At 43.3% G+C, this 18,433-nt stretch overlaps 1 protein-coding gene across 2 annotated transcripts in view; it reads left to right on the top strand.

The window, feature by feature from the left end:
- GRIN2C (glutamate ionotropic receptor NMDA type subunit 2C) overlaps positions 1 to 18,433 on the top strand; it is a 123,595-nt gene that overhangs the window by 42,166 nt on the left and 62,996 nt on the right. For both annotated transcript variants that reach the window (XM_053291083.1, XM_053291084.1), the window contains exon 2: positions 13,002 to 13,428. In XM_053291083.1, the coding sequence (XP_053147058.1) occupies positions 13,009 to 13,428 (420 nt within the window). In that variant the 5' untranslated portion in view covers positions 13,002 to 13,008. The remainder of the gene's footprint in view (positions 1 to 13,001; positions 13,429 to 18,433) is intronic.

Genomic DNA, 18,433 nt, shown 5'->3' on the forward strand with positions numbered 1-18,433 from the left:
ATAATAATAATAATAATAATAATAATAACAACTACTACTACTACTACAAGAAAGCCTTTGATTCATTGCCTCACACATGGATACTAAAATGTTTAGAAACAACTGATGTCAGCAAACACATTCATATATTTATTAAAAAAGCAATGAGCATGTGGAGTACACAGTTAACAATCAATGGCGAAACACTTGGACAGGTTAGCATTAGAAGAGGCATTTTCCAAGGGGACTCACTATCCCCTCTGTTGTTTGTAATTGCCATGTCCCCACTTTCACAAATACTAAACAAAACAGGCCTCGGATACCAAACTCAATGGCAGGAACACCATACAAGCCGTAAACACCTGGGCTATACCTGTTATCAGATACACTGCAGGAATAATAGACTGGACCCAGGCAGAGCTAGAGACGCTAGATCGTAAGACCAGGAAAATCATGACCATCAATCATGCTCTGCACGCCCGCAGTGATGTCGATAGGCTATACCTCCCTTGCAGCCCAGGTGGAAGAGGAATGCTGCAAGTCCATCAAACAGTAGAGGAGGAGAAAAGAGGCCTTGAAGAATATAACAGGGACAGTGAAGAAGATGCACTTCAAATGGTCAAGAACAAGAAACTATTCAACACCAATGAAAGAAAGCAGGCCTACAAGAAAGAACAAGTCAAGAACCAAGCAGAAAAATGGAAAAATAAGCCCCTGCATGGTCAATATTTGCACAATATAAGCGGAAAATCAGACATCACCAAGACCTGGCAATAGCATAAGAATGGCAACTTGAAGAAAGAAACAGAGGGTTTAATACTGGCTGCACAAGAACAGGCACTAAGAACAAATGCAATATGAGCAAAAGTCGATAAATCCACAACAAACAGCAAGTGCCGCCTTTGTAAAGAAGCAGATGAAACAGTGGACCACCTAATCAGCTGTTGTAAAAAGATCGCACAGACTGACTACAAACAAAGGCATGACAAAGTAGCAGGGATGATACACTGGAACATCTGCAAAAAATACAAGCTACCTGTAGCCAAAAATTGGTGGGACCATAAAATTGAAAAAGTTGAAGAAAATGAAGATGTAAAAATATTATGGGACTTCTGACTACAAACAGACAAAGATCTGCCACACAATACACCAGATATAACTGTAGTCGAGAAGAAAGAAAAACAAGTCAAAATAATCGACATAGCAATACCAGGGGATAGCAGAATAGAAGAAAAAGAAATAGAAAAAAATCACCAAATACAAAGATCTCCAAATTGAAATTGAAAGGCTGTGGCAGAAAAAGACCAAAATAATCCCGGAGGTAATTGGCGCCCTGGGTGCAGTTCCAAAAGACCTTGAAGAGCACCTCAACACCATAGGGGCCACAGAAATCACCATCAGCCAATTACAAAAAGCAGCTTTACTGGGAACAGCCTATATTCTGCGACGATATCTATAACAGCAGCAACAACATCGACAATAAAATTCAGCCATCCCAGGTCCTTGGGAAGGACTCGATGTCTGGATAAAACAAACCAGTCAATAACACCTGTCTGACTGTGTAAACAAGAAATAATAATAATAATAATTCGATTTCTATACCGCCCTTCCAAAAATGGCTCAGGGCGGTTTACAAAGAGAAATAAAAAACAAATAAGATGAATCCCTGTCCCCAAAGGGCTCACATTCTAAAAAGAAACACAAGACAGACACCAGCAACAGTCACTGGAGGTACTGTGCTGGGGGTGGATAGGGCCAGTTAGTCTCCCCCTGCTAAATAAAGAGAATCACCACGGTAAAAGGTGCCTCTTTGCCCAGTTAGCATTCCGGTTAAACATTCTTTTTAAAAAGAAGACACAATGGAGCAGGTTTTGCAGCAAATTGCCTAACAAATTTAGAGTAATACTCACAGAAGCCTAAAAATGAGTGAAGTGCATCCATGTTGTGCGGCTCTGGTGCTTCCCGAATAGCTTTCACCAAGTCTGTTTTGGGATATACGCCACTCTGAGATATTGTGTGTCCCAAGTACATCACAGAATGTGTGCAAAACTGACATTTATCTGCAGAGATAGTAAGTCGTTGTTAGAGTTTTCTTAAGACTTCTCTGTTTAGCATAATGTTCCTCAATGGTTTTGCCGTACATTAAAATGTCATCCTGAAAGTAAGTGATTCCATCCGTCGTCCCAAAAATTGCATGCTTCATTCTTTGAAATACCGAAGCTTCAGAGGCTAATCCAAAGGGCAGTCTTTTGTATTTAAAAAGACCCTCTGGGGTAATAAAGGCTGTGTATTTGTGAGAACTTTTGAATAGAGGAATTTGATGATAGGCCAAAGACAAGTTCAAAGTTGTAAACACTGAAGCCTCTTTCAGAGTAAGCAGCATTTCATTGATACTGGGTAATGGATGACAATCCACTAAAATATTAGAGTTTTAATCTCTTAAATCTATGCACATTCAAAGTGTACCATTTGATTTTTCTTCTAAGAACAATGGGAGAGACCCATTCTGATGAATCAACAGGCTCTATGAGTCAGCATGATGTAGTCTTAAGAGCTCCTCTCTAAGTGGTTGATGTAATGCTATGGGTACATTCCTCACTTTGTGCTGTACAGGTATTGCATTTGCCTTCATCTGAATTTTGTGTTTGAAATGTACGGCAGTGCCATATAGTATCAGCAAAAACATCCGAGAAAGCAGCATCATATCAACGTTTGCATACTCCATCATCTGTAATACAGGTTCTGTGCTATTTGGGTCTATCTCTGTCCGTAGATCTTTTTAATGTTTCCAGCCCAATGCTGAGATTCCTTTTTGTGACACATAAACTTTCCCTTCTGCAGAACGTCCTTTGTAGTCCAGGACAGCAGTGATGTATCAATTTATGGCAATAAGGGAATGTCTATATCCCCATGGGTGCATGTCTGAAGGCTGCAGGTGCAGATCTGATGTAGTAAGCAGTTTATTGTTAAGTAAATGAGAAACGATAGTGTACAGAGTACCAGAATCAGCCATCATCCGCCCTTTGTGGCCATTAAGTTTAACTTGACAATGTGAAGAATCAGGCTCTGATTCTGTCACACTTGTGGGAGCTTCTCCTTTCTTGTGCTACCATTTTCTGGGACATTTAGACTGAACAGCCTGGATTTCAGGAGGCTGATTTTGGGGTCCCAAAGAGAGTGATTTGGCACAGTGAAGAGCATTTCCCACCCTCCTAGCCATCTCTGTAACTTTATCCAAGGTAAGTTTCTGCTCCAAAAGCAGTTTTTCACATGGTTTGGAGCAACTTGTTTGCATAACAATCTGATCCTTGATCATTTCCTCAGTAAAGTTGGCAAACTCACAGGTTACACTTAAGGCACACAATGCTGTGACATACTGATCGATAGATTCACCTTGGAGTTCTCCACACAGCAGGCTTCACCACGAGTTTTCTGCAAGGTTTTACTGCGAACTCAAAGTGATCCCAAAAACCCAAGAGAAAAGTGGATTTTTTTTTTTACTCCGGATATAAATCGGCCTGCAAGCTAATGCACAGTGAGAAACCCGAATTGTGTGTGAAGTGCTCCCCGATAGCTCGCAGGGACTTCAGGGTAAATCTGCCTGATATATGAATGCACACCCTCTATTCCAGAGGATCAGGGGCGGAGGGAGGCTGGCGGCAGCCCATGTTTGGCTGCCACCACAGCCCCCTAGCCCTACCCCATACGTCTGATGTCGGATGCAGGGGGCTGGCTAGCCATGCCCCCATGTCTGACATCAGACACGGGTGTGTGGTCTCTCTCCCAAACGGGACTGTGCGGCCCAATTTGCGGGGGAGATTGGCCCTGCTGCATTGGCAGTGAGGTCAGGAGCAACTCTCCCTGCCTTTAAAAGGCAGGGAGAGTCACTTCGGCTGTGCTGCCAGTGCTGTGCGGCCCCATTGGAGAGTGAAATAATGCCCCCTGTGTCTGATGTCAGATGTGTGTGTGGGAGGGTTGTCTGGGGCCACGAGGTGCAGCCCCTGGGGGCGGCAGTCCGAGTGCTTTGAACCTGTTCACCCAATGGTGGCTCTGCCCCTGCAGAGGAGATGCATGCTAAAGGGCTTTAAAAGCCCTGTGTGAAAAACTTCCAGGCAGTTGGAATCTGGAATAGAACTTGTAACGTTCAGCAGTAACATTAAAAGTCAGTTTGAAATGATCATTTAAGACTTGAAGAGCAGCTTCATAAAAATTGGCATCCCCTTCCAAGGTGGCAGAAAAGGACAAATGATTATATATTCTTTGGCCTTCAGGGCCCGGGCAGTTAAGCAATATAGACTTCTGCTATGCTGGAGTAAAATCAGGGTATAGTGAGGAGTTAATTGCTGAAATAGGATCTCCATTGTTTCCAGGGAAGAGCAGGTTCTTCTGGGGTGGACAAGAAAAAATGTGGTGGTGGGGATCTGATGCAGTGGGCATCCAGTGACTAGAGTCTAGGATTGATAAGGGGAAAGTACCTTCAAGGGTTTTGCAGGTCAGAATGGAAGCTGGAGAAACAATCAGCAGGAGCAAGAGTAGAAAGCAGTGCAGGAATGTAGGCCCTGTAATGAATGAAAGGAAGTTGCAGAAACGTTCACAAGTTTTGCAGGCTCACAGCTGGTTCAGAAGCTCATCACCAAATATTTTATAGCTGCTTCCCTCACAAACACAAAGTAATCCTATATAGATTTAACTGAGAGTTTATTCAGAAACAACTCCATTTTTCCCTTCTCCTTTCCCCCCTATGACTCCAGCTGTGACTCCAGCATTCACAATCTCTACAGGATCCCCACTGGGACAAACTTTTAAACAATAAAACATAAAAGATACTAGAAAGGATACAACAGAACACATGCACAGGTGCATTTAACCATGCGTGTTTTACTTCTATACTTGATGCATTTCTTGAGGGAAACGGAACAAGACCAATGTTTCCCCCATCATGAACCGTTACATTCAGTGCTGCCCTATGTTTCAGTGAAATCAATGGGCCTTGTATGTGACACATTTAGGATCAGGATACCAGCCTAGCTGTACACATTCTTCCCCAAATTCGGATGGGTTTTGCTCTGGAATGTGTCCTCCCTAGATCAGTGGCATTAAGAGCAGCCTTCTCCAAAGTAGTTGAAGCTAATTTCTTTCCCTTGAAGTGCTTTAAATATTTTATTATTACGGTTGGTGCTTAATCTTTGAGTTGATGGAACTGAAGATGCCTATCAGGCTGTGAAATACCATTTTTTAAAATTTGAAATGGAAGGCAGGCTGTGCTGGCAGCTGACAGCATGGGGACAGCGGGAGTTACAAGAGTAGTGGGGTGGAGAGGGGAGAGACAATATTGCTACACAATGTGGTGTAAGAGAATATATGAAATTTTTCAAGGTCACTGCGAGACAGAACTGCTGTGGAACAAAGGGCAACGAGGTGGGAAAGGAGAGACATCATGAGTAAAGGATTTTAATGAACTGCTTGCAGAATAGGACAAGAGGCAAGTGAATGGGGGATTAAAGGGTAGATATATGTTCTTGGAAGATGGCGAGAGAGTTGAAGGTATTTCCTCTGCAGGGTCATTTTGTAACCCAGTGCATATATCAAACATTCTGCTTAGGTAGTTCTCTATTTAATATCTGCCTTCATCAGGGGGTCGAGAAATGTGCAGGGTGACATCTATAAAATATTGATATTTCAACTTCCTTTTAGAAATAAAACACACACTTCTAGACCTTAAAAAAATGTTGAAATGGGCTAATTTCGTTCTTTTTAGAATGTGAGACTTTTGGGGACAGGAAACCATCCTTTTCCTGTTATTCTTTTTTTCTTTGTAAACCACTTTGAGAACTTTTCAGTTGACAAATGCTATATAACAATACTAATAACTGTAAAAAAAAGATGTGCTCTAGACCACTGCCACAGCCCTGTTGTCCAGATAAGTCCCCACAAGCGTTTGCAACCCAGGACACTTTGTAGTGGCTGCGCTGGTGGGCAGCTTTTTTTGTTTTTGCGTTTTACGATAAGATAATGTGCCTGCTGTATTTGCATTATTGCAAACAAAGAAACAGACCCACCCAAGTATGCCCCATGGGGGAGGTGTTCTAGGCGCCCCACCTATCCATGAATGGGCTTCCTGCAGAGATATCTGCATCCTTGCAGAAACTTATGGATAAATCCCATTCATGGATAGGGAAGATACACGGAAGAGACGATGACAAAAGCACCATACAGACATTAAGTTATATGAGTATACAGATATCTGTACACTCATTCATGTTTCTGGGTGAATGACTGTTCCTGGGTTCATTTTTAAAGCAAACCTGGGTGCTGGCCCCTTAAATGCATGATACAGATAGGAAGTGTACTGCTGTACCTGTGTTCAATGTTACTTGTGAATCATTGTACCTATGTACAGATCTGTACCTGTGTACACTGTACACTCATTGTATGAGTGTTTAACATAATGTGTGAATGGGGCTAAAGTGAGTCACCTGGCTGAGCAACTGACTTGGTCATTGTCTCTTCCCACCCTCTCCATCCATGAATGGGCTTCATTGCAGGGGACACACACACAAGGGACTCTGAAGGATGGGGAGGGCAGGAGAGGGCAATGACAGAGTCACCACTTGAAGGGTGGGCACTGCTAGGACCTCAGGACTCCGCTTTTGATGAGTCAGGTATCGAAATCTTATTTATAATATCTGAATAATTAATTCTAACTGATGGTTGAAGATTTGCTGAGAGTTTTACTTCCAAATAGCTTACAAATGGTCTAGCCTGCATCGCACCCAGGTAATTCAGGGCCAAAGTATGCTCTTGTATAGCTATATTTAATGGAATTATTTCAGGCTTGTTTTTATTAATGTTATATATCTGTGAGGAAGGCTCTAGCAACTGAAAAGGGTGGTGTTATTTATGTATTGTTTTTATGGGCTATCCTTCGACCCCAGGATTGTGAGATCAGTGGCTGACTACCAAACACCAAGCCGAGGATTAGGAGACTGTGCAAGGATGCAGCAGGGACCTTTGCACAACTCCCCCAGTCCTCCTCCACACACGCTGTGGCACCAGAGGGCTAATACATCTGAGTGCTGTTCACGCTCCAGAAGTGCTCTTTAAGAATGGACACACATCACTGACCCTCAGCAATGGGTTCCCTGTCCTATGGAGCACTTCTGAAATACGAGCAGTGCTTGCAGGTATTAGTCCTCTGGAACCACAGTTGTGCGAGGGCTTCCGGTGAGTCCCCTCAGAGCCTCCTAACCCATGGTTCGGAAGTTGGGGTTTCAGTTAATGCTATTGATTTGTCCAGCCATTACAGTTGAAGCATGAGATTGTCAGCACCAAGTGTGAACTTAAACTGCTTTGTACCTGTTCTTATCTGTCCTAATTGTAGCCATCAAGGGCTCCAAGGCTAATGCAAATAACAGAGGTGGCAAAATATATCCTTGCCTGGTACCATGAATTAATGAGAACGTCTTTATAAGACTTGTACTAATAACTAGCTGTTGGAGATGCACAAATCTGCTTTGCTAAAAGTTAGAGCCTCCATATTAACTTAAAAGCTTCTAAAACATCAAATAAATAGGGCCACTCCATCCTATCAAAGGTCTTGTTTGCATCTAAGGACACTAGAAAGGGTTAGGGTTCCAGTACAGAGACTATTGCCAATCATCTTAATTGCCCTTCTTACATTCATCATCTATTTTCTTTCCCTGCAATACAGCCATTCTGGTCTGGTAAAACATAATTTCCTATTATATTATTAAATCCAATACCGTTGCTATAATTTTTATAATCTATATTCAAAAGAGAAATTGGCCTATATTATGCAATATTAGTAGGATCCTTACTTTCTTTCAGTATAAGCACAATTCTAGCATTCTTCCATCTTGTGAGGATACAGTTATGTTTATTGGCATAATTAAAAAGTACTAGTCTAGGTATCCGTATAGTTTTACATTGTTTATAAATTCTGCAGGCAGTTCCTCTGGGCCTGGAGACTTATTTAATTTCACATTATCTATTATTGTGTTAAGCCACCTAATGGTGCAGTGGGGAAATGACTTGATTAGCAAGCCAGAGATTGCTGGTTTGAATCCCCACTGGTATGTTTCCCAGACTATGGGAAACACCTATATCGGGCAGCAGCGATATAGGAAGATACCATCTCATACTGCATGGGAGGAGGCAATGGTCAAACCACAGGGCTCTGTGGGCGCCAGGAGTCGAAATTGACTCTATAGCACACTTTACTTTTACTATCCTTGTGTTAACACAGTGTTGAATGCTCCCATATTATCTTCATCAGAGGCCTTAAGCAATTGTAGATGGTTTCAGGTGAGGGCAAAAAACACACATTCCTGTTTCACTTCTATTTTATTAATTAAATCCCCAGTGATGCTTCTTAATGAACTGAGCAGCCCAACCATTTTTGACCCTGCTTCAAAATACCTCTGTCTCAGAAATGCCAGCATATCCAACTTATTGTCACAGCATCCTGACTAACGCTGTGCTAGCACAAGGCTGTGGAGCTGGCTAGCTGCGCTCAGCCTGGTATTTGCAGTCCAGATTGGTCTTGTGCTACTGCAAACATGTTTGTGTTTGCTCAACAAGGTGCACAGCCTGTGGCACACCTCGTATGATTTATAGGGGACTTTTGTGCAATAGCGTAATAGCACAGTTCTGCAAATCCCTGTGGTTTAGCACAGCGATGTCATCTTCTTGCACTACTGCAAAGTTGCTCATTGCTCATGTGCAGCGTTAGGACATGGGCCTTGTTTTGCAGTTAACTGTGCCACGATATCATTGGATAAGTCTGTTTTATGTCTAATACACTTCACTTTGTTCTAGTTATATTCCTTGCCTCCTATTGTTTCCTATTCTTATGTGCTCCTGCAAAAATTAATGAACCCTTTATCGCTGGCTTAAAGGCACTCCACAATATCACTTTATTCTCAATTGATCCCATATTCTCTCTGAAATAATTTTGTATATGTACTGTAGTTCCCTGCCTTCTGTATTTGATTGAATTTGTCCGTACTATATCATAACAAGGAGTGTATGGTCTGCAGTTTCCCCTGCATCAATATCTACCTCACAAACTTTTGTAAGAATAAAGGGTGAGAGAAAAAGATAGTCAATTCTAGTCTCGGACTTAATGTCTGTTTGAGTAAAAAGATACAATCTTGCGCCCCAGGATTAACCTCTCTCCTGACATCATCTATTTTCTACTCCTTAAGATTTCAAGGAGCCTCACTAGTAAGCAGAAAGCCTTGATTTTTTAATTTGTCAAATCTCAGATCCATCACCATATCAAAGTCTCCTACTAATATCAACATCCCTGCCCTAAAATACTGAAGATATCTCAAAAAATTATCCATAAATCCAGCCAGCCTGTATTTGGGGCATATATATCAGCATAAATTACTCTCAAACTAAATAAATTAAAATCTCTTTCATAAAAAGATATCTGCTATTAACATATTTCAATAAATTGTTTTTCCAGAGGATTATTTGTATAGCAGCTCCCTTCGTTTCAGTAGCTAGAGCTGATGTATACACCTGACCTTTAAACATTCCGATTAGCATGTGTTCATCTCAAATTAATGTGTGTTTCTTGCAAACAACCAATACTAGGTTTAATTCTCCTAAAGAAACTAGACTGCTCTCTGTCTTTTGATCAGGTAACATTTTGGCTCATAAATGTAAGTTTATCCATTCTGAAAAGTTAGTAGGTCCGGTTGTTTTTGTAAAAAAAGACTTTATTTAATCCCTGTCTCTTGAGCACTAATAAGGGTACTATTATTCATCCCTTCTCTTTGAAGTTTGAACAAACTCTGTCCTGTGGGAGGTGATTCAGAAAGGGGATTACCCCAGAACTATTGCATCTGATATGTTTCCCCTGTGGTTTGGATTGTCATCCATTCCCCTGTTAATAGCATGAGTAATTTGAAAGGGCATTCCCCATCTATACATTACTTGATGTTCCCCTTCCTTAACTGTAAACAAGTTTAAGTTTTAAATAATTTTAGGACCGGGGAAATTATGGGTTCTATGGCTAGTATAAAGGAATCTGTGTAGGAAGAGAAGCTCAGGCCCTGTCCCCTGCTGAATTTCAGTGTCACTTTTTCACAATAACAAGGACTTGGAATGGGGTGGGGGTAGTGGAGTGCAGGGGGTGAAAATGAAATCTGGAATACCTCAGAAACTGATCATGTGACAGATTCCAGATTTTGCACTACATGTTATTTTTGGTTCATTTCCAAACCTAGTTCAAAGTGCTGATTACTGTGCTTAAAACCCAAATGACTGGGGAGCATGATACTTTAAAAAACCCATCTCCCATATGAGTCGGTCCAAATAGTTGGGAAAGGCATTGCTGTGTGTCCCATCACCATTAGAGGTATGGTTGTGGAGAACACAGGAGAGAGTATTTTCTGTGGTAACTTCTGGACTGTGAAATTCCCTGCCCCAAGGAGATATGTCAGGCTCCCTCTTTAATGGCATTCAGAAACCAAGTGAAAATATATCTGTTCCTGCTGTCTTGCATGATTTGTTACCCACTTGGCTTTTAAAAGTTGGTTTTTTTAAAATCTGATGTGCTATCTGTGTTTTGCTATTTAAATTTTAATATTGTATTATTACTCTGACATTTTTGTGATAATAGCTGCTGCTGACATCTCAGAAGCAATACAGAAAGGCAGGATATAAATATATTAAATAAGTAAATAGGTTAATTATATTTGGGGATAAAAATAGCCAAATGCACACACAAGAATGTGACATATTAAGGGACCCTTCCTATCCGAAAAGGCAGGTGTGTGCGAGATGGTTGGAACAAATACGTGGCAATATCAATGCCAAATGCACTTGATCAGCTGCCCAAGCAGATGGCTGGAGATAGACCCGGAAAGGGGGACTTTTAACTCCGTCTTCTTCCACCTCTGATAATAGAGATCTCGATCGTGTCATGTTAGGGGCTGCATTTCTATGGGAATTTCCACTGGTCGGGAGAGGTGTGCTGATCCTCCTCGCCACACAGCAGAAGAGGGAGAGAAACCCCAGTATCCTGTGTGTGATTGACTGGTGGCAAAACTCTCTTGCCAGCAGTGTTGTCAGTGAGCACTGAATGCACAGCTGAGATGATTTGTAGCAAAGATGAATGATGGGCTGGGAGAGTTTCCCCTTTTAAATGTTTGATGTGAGCTGGGCGAAGCCTTAAGATGTTTGCATTTTCTTTTTACTTCTGCCTGCCCTCTGCATGAGTCTACGTGGGGCTGCTGTTGAAGAGTGTTCAGAATTTGAGTCCAGGTTTTTGAAAGGCCTGTCTGCTCCTACATGGCTTTGCCTGCCCCATTGTGGCGCCCAGACTCTGCAAGTCCCTCACCCGGGTAGCTCATTTAACCCCTTTTCTTTCACTTTTAAGAAGATCTGAGAAGAGAAAACAAGCCTTCAGTGCTGGATGATTCACTCTCCTCAGTAGATTGCCTGTCTTTATTGTTGATGCTTGAGGCCTTCAGATTTTTATTGTTACTTAATCCTTGATCATGTTAGAGTTGTGACTGTAGAAACCTGTTTGTATTTCATCATTGTTGTATGCCACCTTGGGAGTCCTTTCTGAGTAAATGAAGATTAGAAGAGTTATTCTAACCGAGAGATGAGAGGAGAGTAAAAATGCTTTGCATAACATCATTAGCTGAGAAAACAAAAATACAGTGTATCAGCGAGACTGAACAGAGATGGCTAAGTGCTAAGTATTTTTTAAAGTGTGTGAGAGAAGGCAACAAATACTTAGGGGAAAGATGGAATGAAGAAACTGTGGGAATTGGCCACTGGGTGGCAGTGGAGGGAAGTTGGGCTGACAGAAGTATAGAGGTGTGGAAGGATTGAAGGGGAGGACAGGGAGATGAAGAAAACTTTAAAGTGTTTGTGTACAGAAATAGGGGAGGCTAAGGGATGAGATTGAAAAGGAAGTTAGAGGCAGGAGTGGCTAGAGAACAGGGATGCTAGGATGCAGAGAAGGCAGATTCTGAGAAGTGAGAGAATAAGTACAAGACTCTGGTAAGGATAGATGGTTGAGATCAGGGAAGGAGGAAATGAGAAGGCAAGAGTCAGACTGATAAGCACTGTAGGGGGGATGGAGGTTAGTGGGAGATCTACACAGAGAGGGAATAGATGATGCAAGTGTGGCTAGTTTAGAAGAGAAGTCAGGGTGGCTAGAGTGCTGGACTAGGACTGGAGAGACCCGAGTTCAAATCCCCATTCAGCCATGAAACTAGCTGGGTGACTCTGGGCCAGTCAGTTCTCTCTCAGCCTAACCTACTTCACAGGGTTGTTGTGAAAGAGAAACTCAAGTATGTAGTACACTGCTCTGGGCTCCTTGGAAGAAGAGCAGGATATAAAATGTAACAAATTAAATTAAATTAAATTAAATTAAATTAAATTAAATTAAATTAAATTAAATTAAATTAGCTGGAAGCAACTGAGTCTTGTGACTCTTGGTTGCTAGGCTAACACATTTATTAAAAGTGTTAAAGGCGAACACATGTAAGCTACAGCACAGGCATGTGCTACAATGAACACATCCATCTTTAAAGTGCCATAAGGCTCTTTGTTGTTTTTGCTACAGCAGACTAATGTGGCTATTCTTTCTGGGTGTTGTGAAATAGGTTGGGACACCCTGCTGTGACTATTCTGTGCAGTCTAGTAGAACTGTGCTCATTCCTTTATTATCCAGGACTGCTTCACATATTGCATTGAGTACCTAAGGTTTATTAAGTGTACAACTGAAAAAGATCAGGTGTGACTGCAACACGTATGTGTTTGAAAGGGCTGTTTTCTGGGATTGCCTTCTTGACACATGCACACTCAGTGGCAACCCAGGCTGGTTGCTGCCCATTGTGTGAAACAACCCTCAGAGTCTAGTGCTGTTCTTGCTGCTGACTCCTGCTCTGCTTTGGGGTCTTATTGTATTTATTTTACTTGAACCTTTGGTTGTTACTCCTTCTTCCAACCATCTTTGTTCCCTGCTGTAGGGACTCCATGGTGGACATGGGCAGAGCTCCGACAAACACCCTGGTGCTGTCCATGGTGCTGGGCTGTTCCGTTGTCCTAATGGATTCTTCATTGCCAGTGCCAACCTCCAGGGAACCAGTAAACGTGGCTGTGGTTTTTGGAGGTTCTTCGTTCCCTGAGCACATCCGCAGCCGGCTGACACACCAAAGCTTCCTGGGCATGCCTCTGGAGATCCACCCAGTCACAGTAGTAGTGAATGACACTAACCCCAGCACTCTTTTGACCCAAATCTGTGACATCCTTGCCAGCACGAAGATCCATGGGATTGTCTTTGAGGACAACATCGGTACAGAGGCTGTGGCACAGATTCTTGACTTCATCTCGTCCCAGACCCACGTACCTATCATCAGCATCAGTGGAGGATCTGCAGTGGTCCTGACCCCTAAGGTGAAACCTCTTTCTTATTCTGGGCAACTGGGCTGGGAATAGGTATGGAATGATATTTGTAACAGCTTCTTAGCATAAAGTAGGATAACTCAATTGGGGTCAACCAGCCTGTGGAAGTTTATATCACCAAAGAGTATGACTCCTGTTGAGCAATGAATAACTCTCCTGGCCTTAGCTTCTCTCAAACAATTAAACCCCACAAGTGAAAGTTGAGAGTTGCAGGATGGGCAGCTAGAATGGCTGGCAGGGTCTGACTAGGGAATCTAGCAGAGTCTGGAGTATCCAGGCAGCCCAGGGGTGTGCAAGCTCCAAGAAACCCACCAAACAAGGGTCTAAGTCAACCCAACAGCAAGGATCCTGGAGCAAGGCTCAGATGGTGGAGAGCTGGGCCAATGAAGGTAATGGTCTCATCAGCTCCTGCCTTGAAACTGGCTACCTTGATGGTGTTGCACCTCAGGTATGTAAGTAAAGTAAAGTGTGCCATCAAGTCGATTTAGACTCCTGGCGCCCACAGATCCCTGTGGTTGTCTTTGGTAGGATACAGGAGGAGTTTACCATTGCCATCTCCCATGCAGTAGGAGAGGATGCCTTTCAGCATCTTCCTATATCACTGCTGCCCAATAGAGGTGTTTCCCATAGTCTGGGAAAAATACCAGTGGGGATTCAAACCGGCAACCTTCTGCTTGTTAGTCAAGCATTTCCCCACTGTGCCTCAGGTATGTACTGTGGTTTTAATTGGTGGCAAATGAAAGCCTTGATCCTGCTCTTACAAATGCTACGGTATTCACTATGTAGTTAAAGCTTGCAATTTTGCCAGTGCTTTGCCTCTTAGGGAGATTCTCATTAGGGTTGCCAGCATTTTTAGTGACTCTGTTCTTCTGCTTGTAACAGCAGTCAGACACACAGGTGATGTAATCAGAAAAGTTCCATTTGCTAATTCCTCCACACTGGGATGCTGTTAAAGTGCACAGGAGCATGGCCACTAACACAATTGGAAACTCTACTTCTCATTAGTTCTTCAGATGCTGCCTTGCAATTGGGTTGAGTATTGGTGAGCTCCTGATCTAGGAGCTCTCCTACAAGTGGAGAGGTGCCTTAGGGTCTCGTGTTGCAACAGCTGGGGATTCTGGAAGGATTCTTGTCTGCCCACACAGAGTTCTTGAAGTGAATTCAGTCTCCCCCCACCCACCGCCCCCATGCGCAAAAGGAAGAGAGTGGACATTTTATATTTTCACATTAAGGACAAAATGCAACTCTCTGTTCTTCCTCTCTGAAGGAACTACAGGTGGACCTCATTCTCCATGGGGGTTCCGTTCCTGCAGATTATTGCAGGTAACAAAACCATGGATAATGAGTAATTGAGTCTATGGGAACATGGGGGTTAGGTTCCCAGACTCAAAACACACACACCAAAAAAACACCAAAATGTGCCAAATAAAGTGCCCTACTGTGCTTTGTGGGTCTCCTGGCATTCAGCAATGCCCCCCAAATGTCCAAGACAGCCCCCAAAATTGTGGATATTTTCCTTTTTTCTTCTTCTTTTGCTGAAATGAGCCACAAAATAGCTCCCATTGAAAAAATGACAGCTGGAAGTGACCCCCACAGTCACTTCCAGCCCTCTAGGAACCACGGATACATGGGTTTTAACCATGTTGTATCCACAGATATTGAAATCGGGTGTCAATTAGACACCCATGGATATGCAAAACCGCGAATATAGAATCTGCATATAACGAGGTTCTCCCATATAGCTTTGTTAACAAACTAGTGCTGGAGCCAATCAGAATATCAAACCAAGATCAAACTGTGATGTGATATCCTGGCCTGTTCTAACTTTGTTTAGTGAACAAGTCACACTTCTCCAAGTCTGTAATAACAGAAGCCGCAGTCCATTCTTAAAATGAAAACAAAAGCTTTCATTCTCCTTCTGTTGCATATCAAGGGGGAGAGGGAAGGAGGATAGCCTGAGCCTGAGCCTCACGGCCGCTTGTTCACCATCATCTAAACCAGGGTTTCTCAACGTGTGGGTCCCCAGATGTTATTGGACTTCACCTCCCATAATTCCCAGCCCCAGTGGCCTTTGGTTGGGAATTATGGGAGTTGAAGTCCAATTACATCTGGGGACCCACACGTTGAGAATCCCTGATCTAAACCATGGTTTAGATCATTGTCTGAACGGGGCACTTGGTCTGTTGAAGACCTCAGATACGTTGATGCCTGAGAAGAAGGACAATAAGATGCCCCCACATCTGCAGGTGGGTGCTCAGCATTCTCAGGCCATGCTGCCAGGCCAGGCGGTGGCAGCCAGAGTGTCTCTAGCTCGAGTCGGGGAGTGAGAAGAAGAGGTGTGCCCCAGCAGAGTGAGGAAGTGAAAATGAGCAGTGTGCCCCTGCAGGCCGGTGGCTGGCAACAGAGCCACGCTGGAGGCGACAGCCTCGCCCTGCTTCATGGAAGAGTTGCCCCTTTTGAACTTCTTATACCTCCTTCATTCAGAATCTGACCACATGGGCTCCTCAAGAAGGGGAAATTCTTGGGCCCCAGTCCTGGCAGATGCATCCTAGGGGAAATCTGCTTTCGTGCTCTGAAGACGGTATTGGGGCTCTGCCTCAGGATTGAACTGAAATAACACTGCCATGCTTGAGATCTGCTGTGTGCTTGACATTTTGCTAGCCATACACCAAGAAATATGGTGCTTCTTCTTGACTCCTGCGCTCTGCTTGTGGCACCCTATAATCTAGATGCTAGGTATTCATCTGTAAGGGAGTCGCATGTGATGCAGAAGTAAGTTAATGTATGGCACATCTTCTCTTTGGATGCACCAAGAACTAGACTCTACTGGGGGATCCTACCATTTTCAGTGCAGTCCATACTCTGAACACGTTTACTTTCATCCATTTAAAATGTGACTTTCAGAATACAGTCAAATGTGCCATGCAAGATGAGGAAAGACCCAGTGAGTTTTCCCCCCTATGCATGTTGCCATGCTATTTGTCATGGCTGTGGACTATAATCTAAAATACTCATCCTGTGGAAGGATAGAACCCTATGTCATGCTTCTCAGATTACAAATGATTCTTGTATAGGAACTCTGAAGCTTACAACTAATGATTCAACCAACGATTTATCACTTGTTGGCTGCTGCTAAACCTGCCTTGGCAAGGAAATGGACCTCCTTCGATTAAGGAATGTCTAATGACAATCTTCTGTGTGGTTGAAATGGAAAAAATGGACTGTCTTGGTTCATATGAGGAAAGGCAGGTGTGTAGCCCATGTGTTTGTCAGGGAGTGTTGCCTCTTTATTGATTTCTGGACTTATTGAAAGCAAGTACCAACAAGTTCTTGACTTTTTTCCATACGGTGAATACTGATGTGGGTTTCAAACAAGTGATAATCCGTATTCCCTTCAGCATAATTGGGAGTTCTGTTGTTGAGCTCTGGCTGGCAAAAGTAGAATCCAGTCCCATGTTGCATCCCAGCCAAGGACGGTTTGTGTCTTAAATCACCATCTCAGGGCACATGCAAGAACATTGCAGTGACTGCTGTAAGGTACTTCGCTTTCTTACAGGTGGACTGTGCACTGGGTAATTATTTTTAGCTTGCTTGCCCGTCACAGGGTGTCAGTGATGGTTACTGTCATCTGCTCACAGGGAAATGTGTAAAGTTTCTCTGAGGCTTGTTCACAGCCAGCACAATTTGGTTGGTTTGTCTGAGACCGATACCAGATTTCCATGTGTGATACTCATCTGAGGACAAACCCTTTAACACGTGATTAAAACCAATCTGGATCTTGTTGAATTGGCCTCTTCACCTTTGTCAGGCCCCATCAGTCCTCATTCTCATGTCAACCTGTGCTCACAAAACCATCCAAGGAAACCTCCACAGGTGGCTCATAACGAGCTCTTGTGCTCCAGCCAAAAAGGCTCTTGATTTTTGTCAGCAAATTGCTACTGGCCCTTTCCAAATTAAACCATGCCTTCTAGAAAAGCTAGTGGGCCAAGATGCCCAAGCAGCTGCTATGTGGGAGCTCTCTTAAATTGATCCCTGTGGTGGCTGCCTCCTCAGGCCAGGTTGTCATGGAAGGAGGTTTTCTTCTTTTTGTCATGTCGCCACTGCAGACCCATCAAAGTGTGAGGTTGCAGTGGTGTGGGAAGAGAAGGCTTCTTGGCGTGATTAGAACAATTCGCTATGTTCAAGTAGACACCACAGTGTTTGGTTGCTCTTGTTTATGCAGTCAGTTATTCACATTCACTAACCAAGCACATATTCTTCTCATCTGGAAAGAGTAATCCAGCCCCATGTTGAATTCCTCTCCCTTGTAAAGTACAGTGGTCCCTCGACTTACGAAGTTAATCCGTTCCGAACGCACATTCGTAGGTCGAAATTTTCATAAGTCGAAAAGCGCACCCACGGAGGTCTGGAAGCATTTGTAAGTCGAGAATACTGCATCTAAAAATTCGTAAGTCGAGGAAGCCGCATCTAAACCGGCAACGACTTCCGGTCATTTTTGTTGTTCGTACGTCGAAAACTTCGGATGTCGAGTACTTCGTAAGTCGAGGGACCACTGTACAGTGGCCAACAGCCTGACTGATGCTGCACTTGTGCAAGGACATTGCACCAGCAGAAGGCTCTTCCGCTAGCTAGTTGTGTTAAGTCTGGACCTTGCATTCCAGATGAGTGTTGTGCCAAAACAAATGTGTTTGCGCTTATTCAACAAGGTGCACAACCTGCGGCACACCTAGTATTTTGCAGGGAACATGTGCACAGTTCTGAAGGTCCCTGTGATTTAGTGCAGTTGTATGATCTTCTTGCACTAATGCAGCTTTGTTCATTGCACAAGCATTAGTCAGGATGGCTGGCTGCCAGCAATGGAGGCATACTTTATCTGGATGGGGGTGAGGAAATGCACATGCCACACTTTTCTGCAGCTACATTATGGGGAAGGGGAAGTCATGGCAAACGTTGCCGTCTTTGGTAGAAACGTCATATACTCTGTCAGCTCTACTTC

Source organism: Hemicordylus capensis, chromosome 2, assembly GCF_027244095.1.
Source record: "Hemicordylus capensis ecotype Gifberg chromosome 2, rHemCap1.1.pri, whole genome shotgun sequence".
NCBI classification, from domain to species: Eukaryota; Metazoa; Chordata; class Lepidosauria; order Squamata; family Cordylidae; genus Hemicordylus; species Hemicordylus capensis.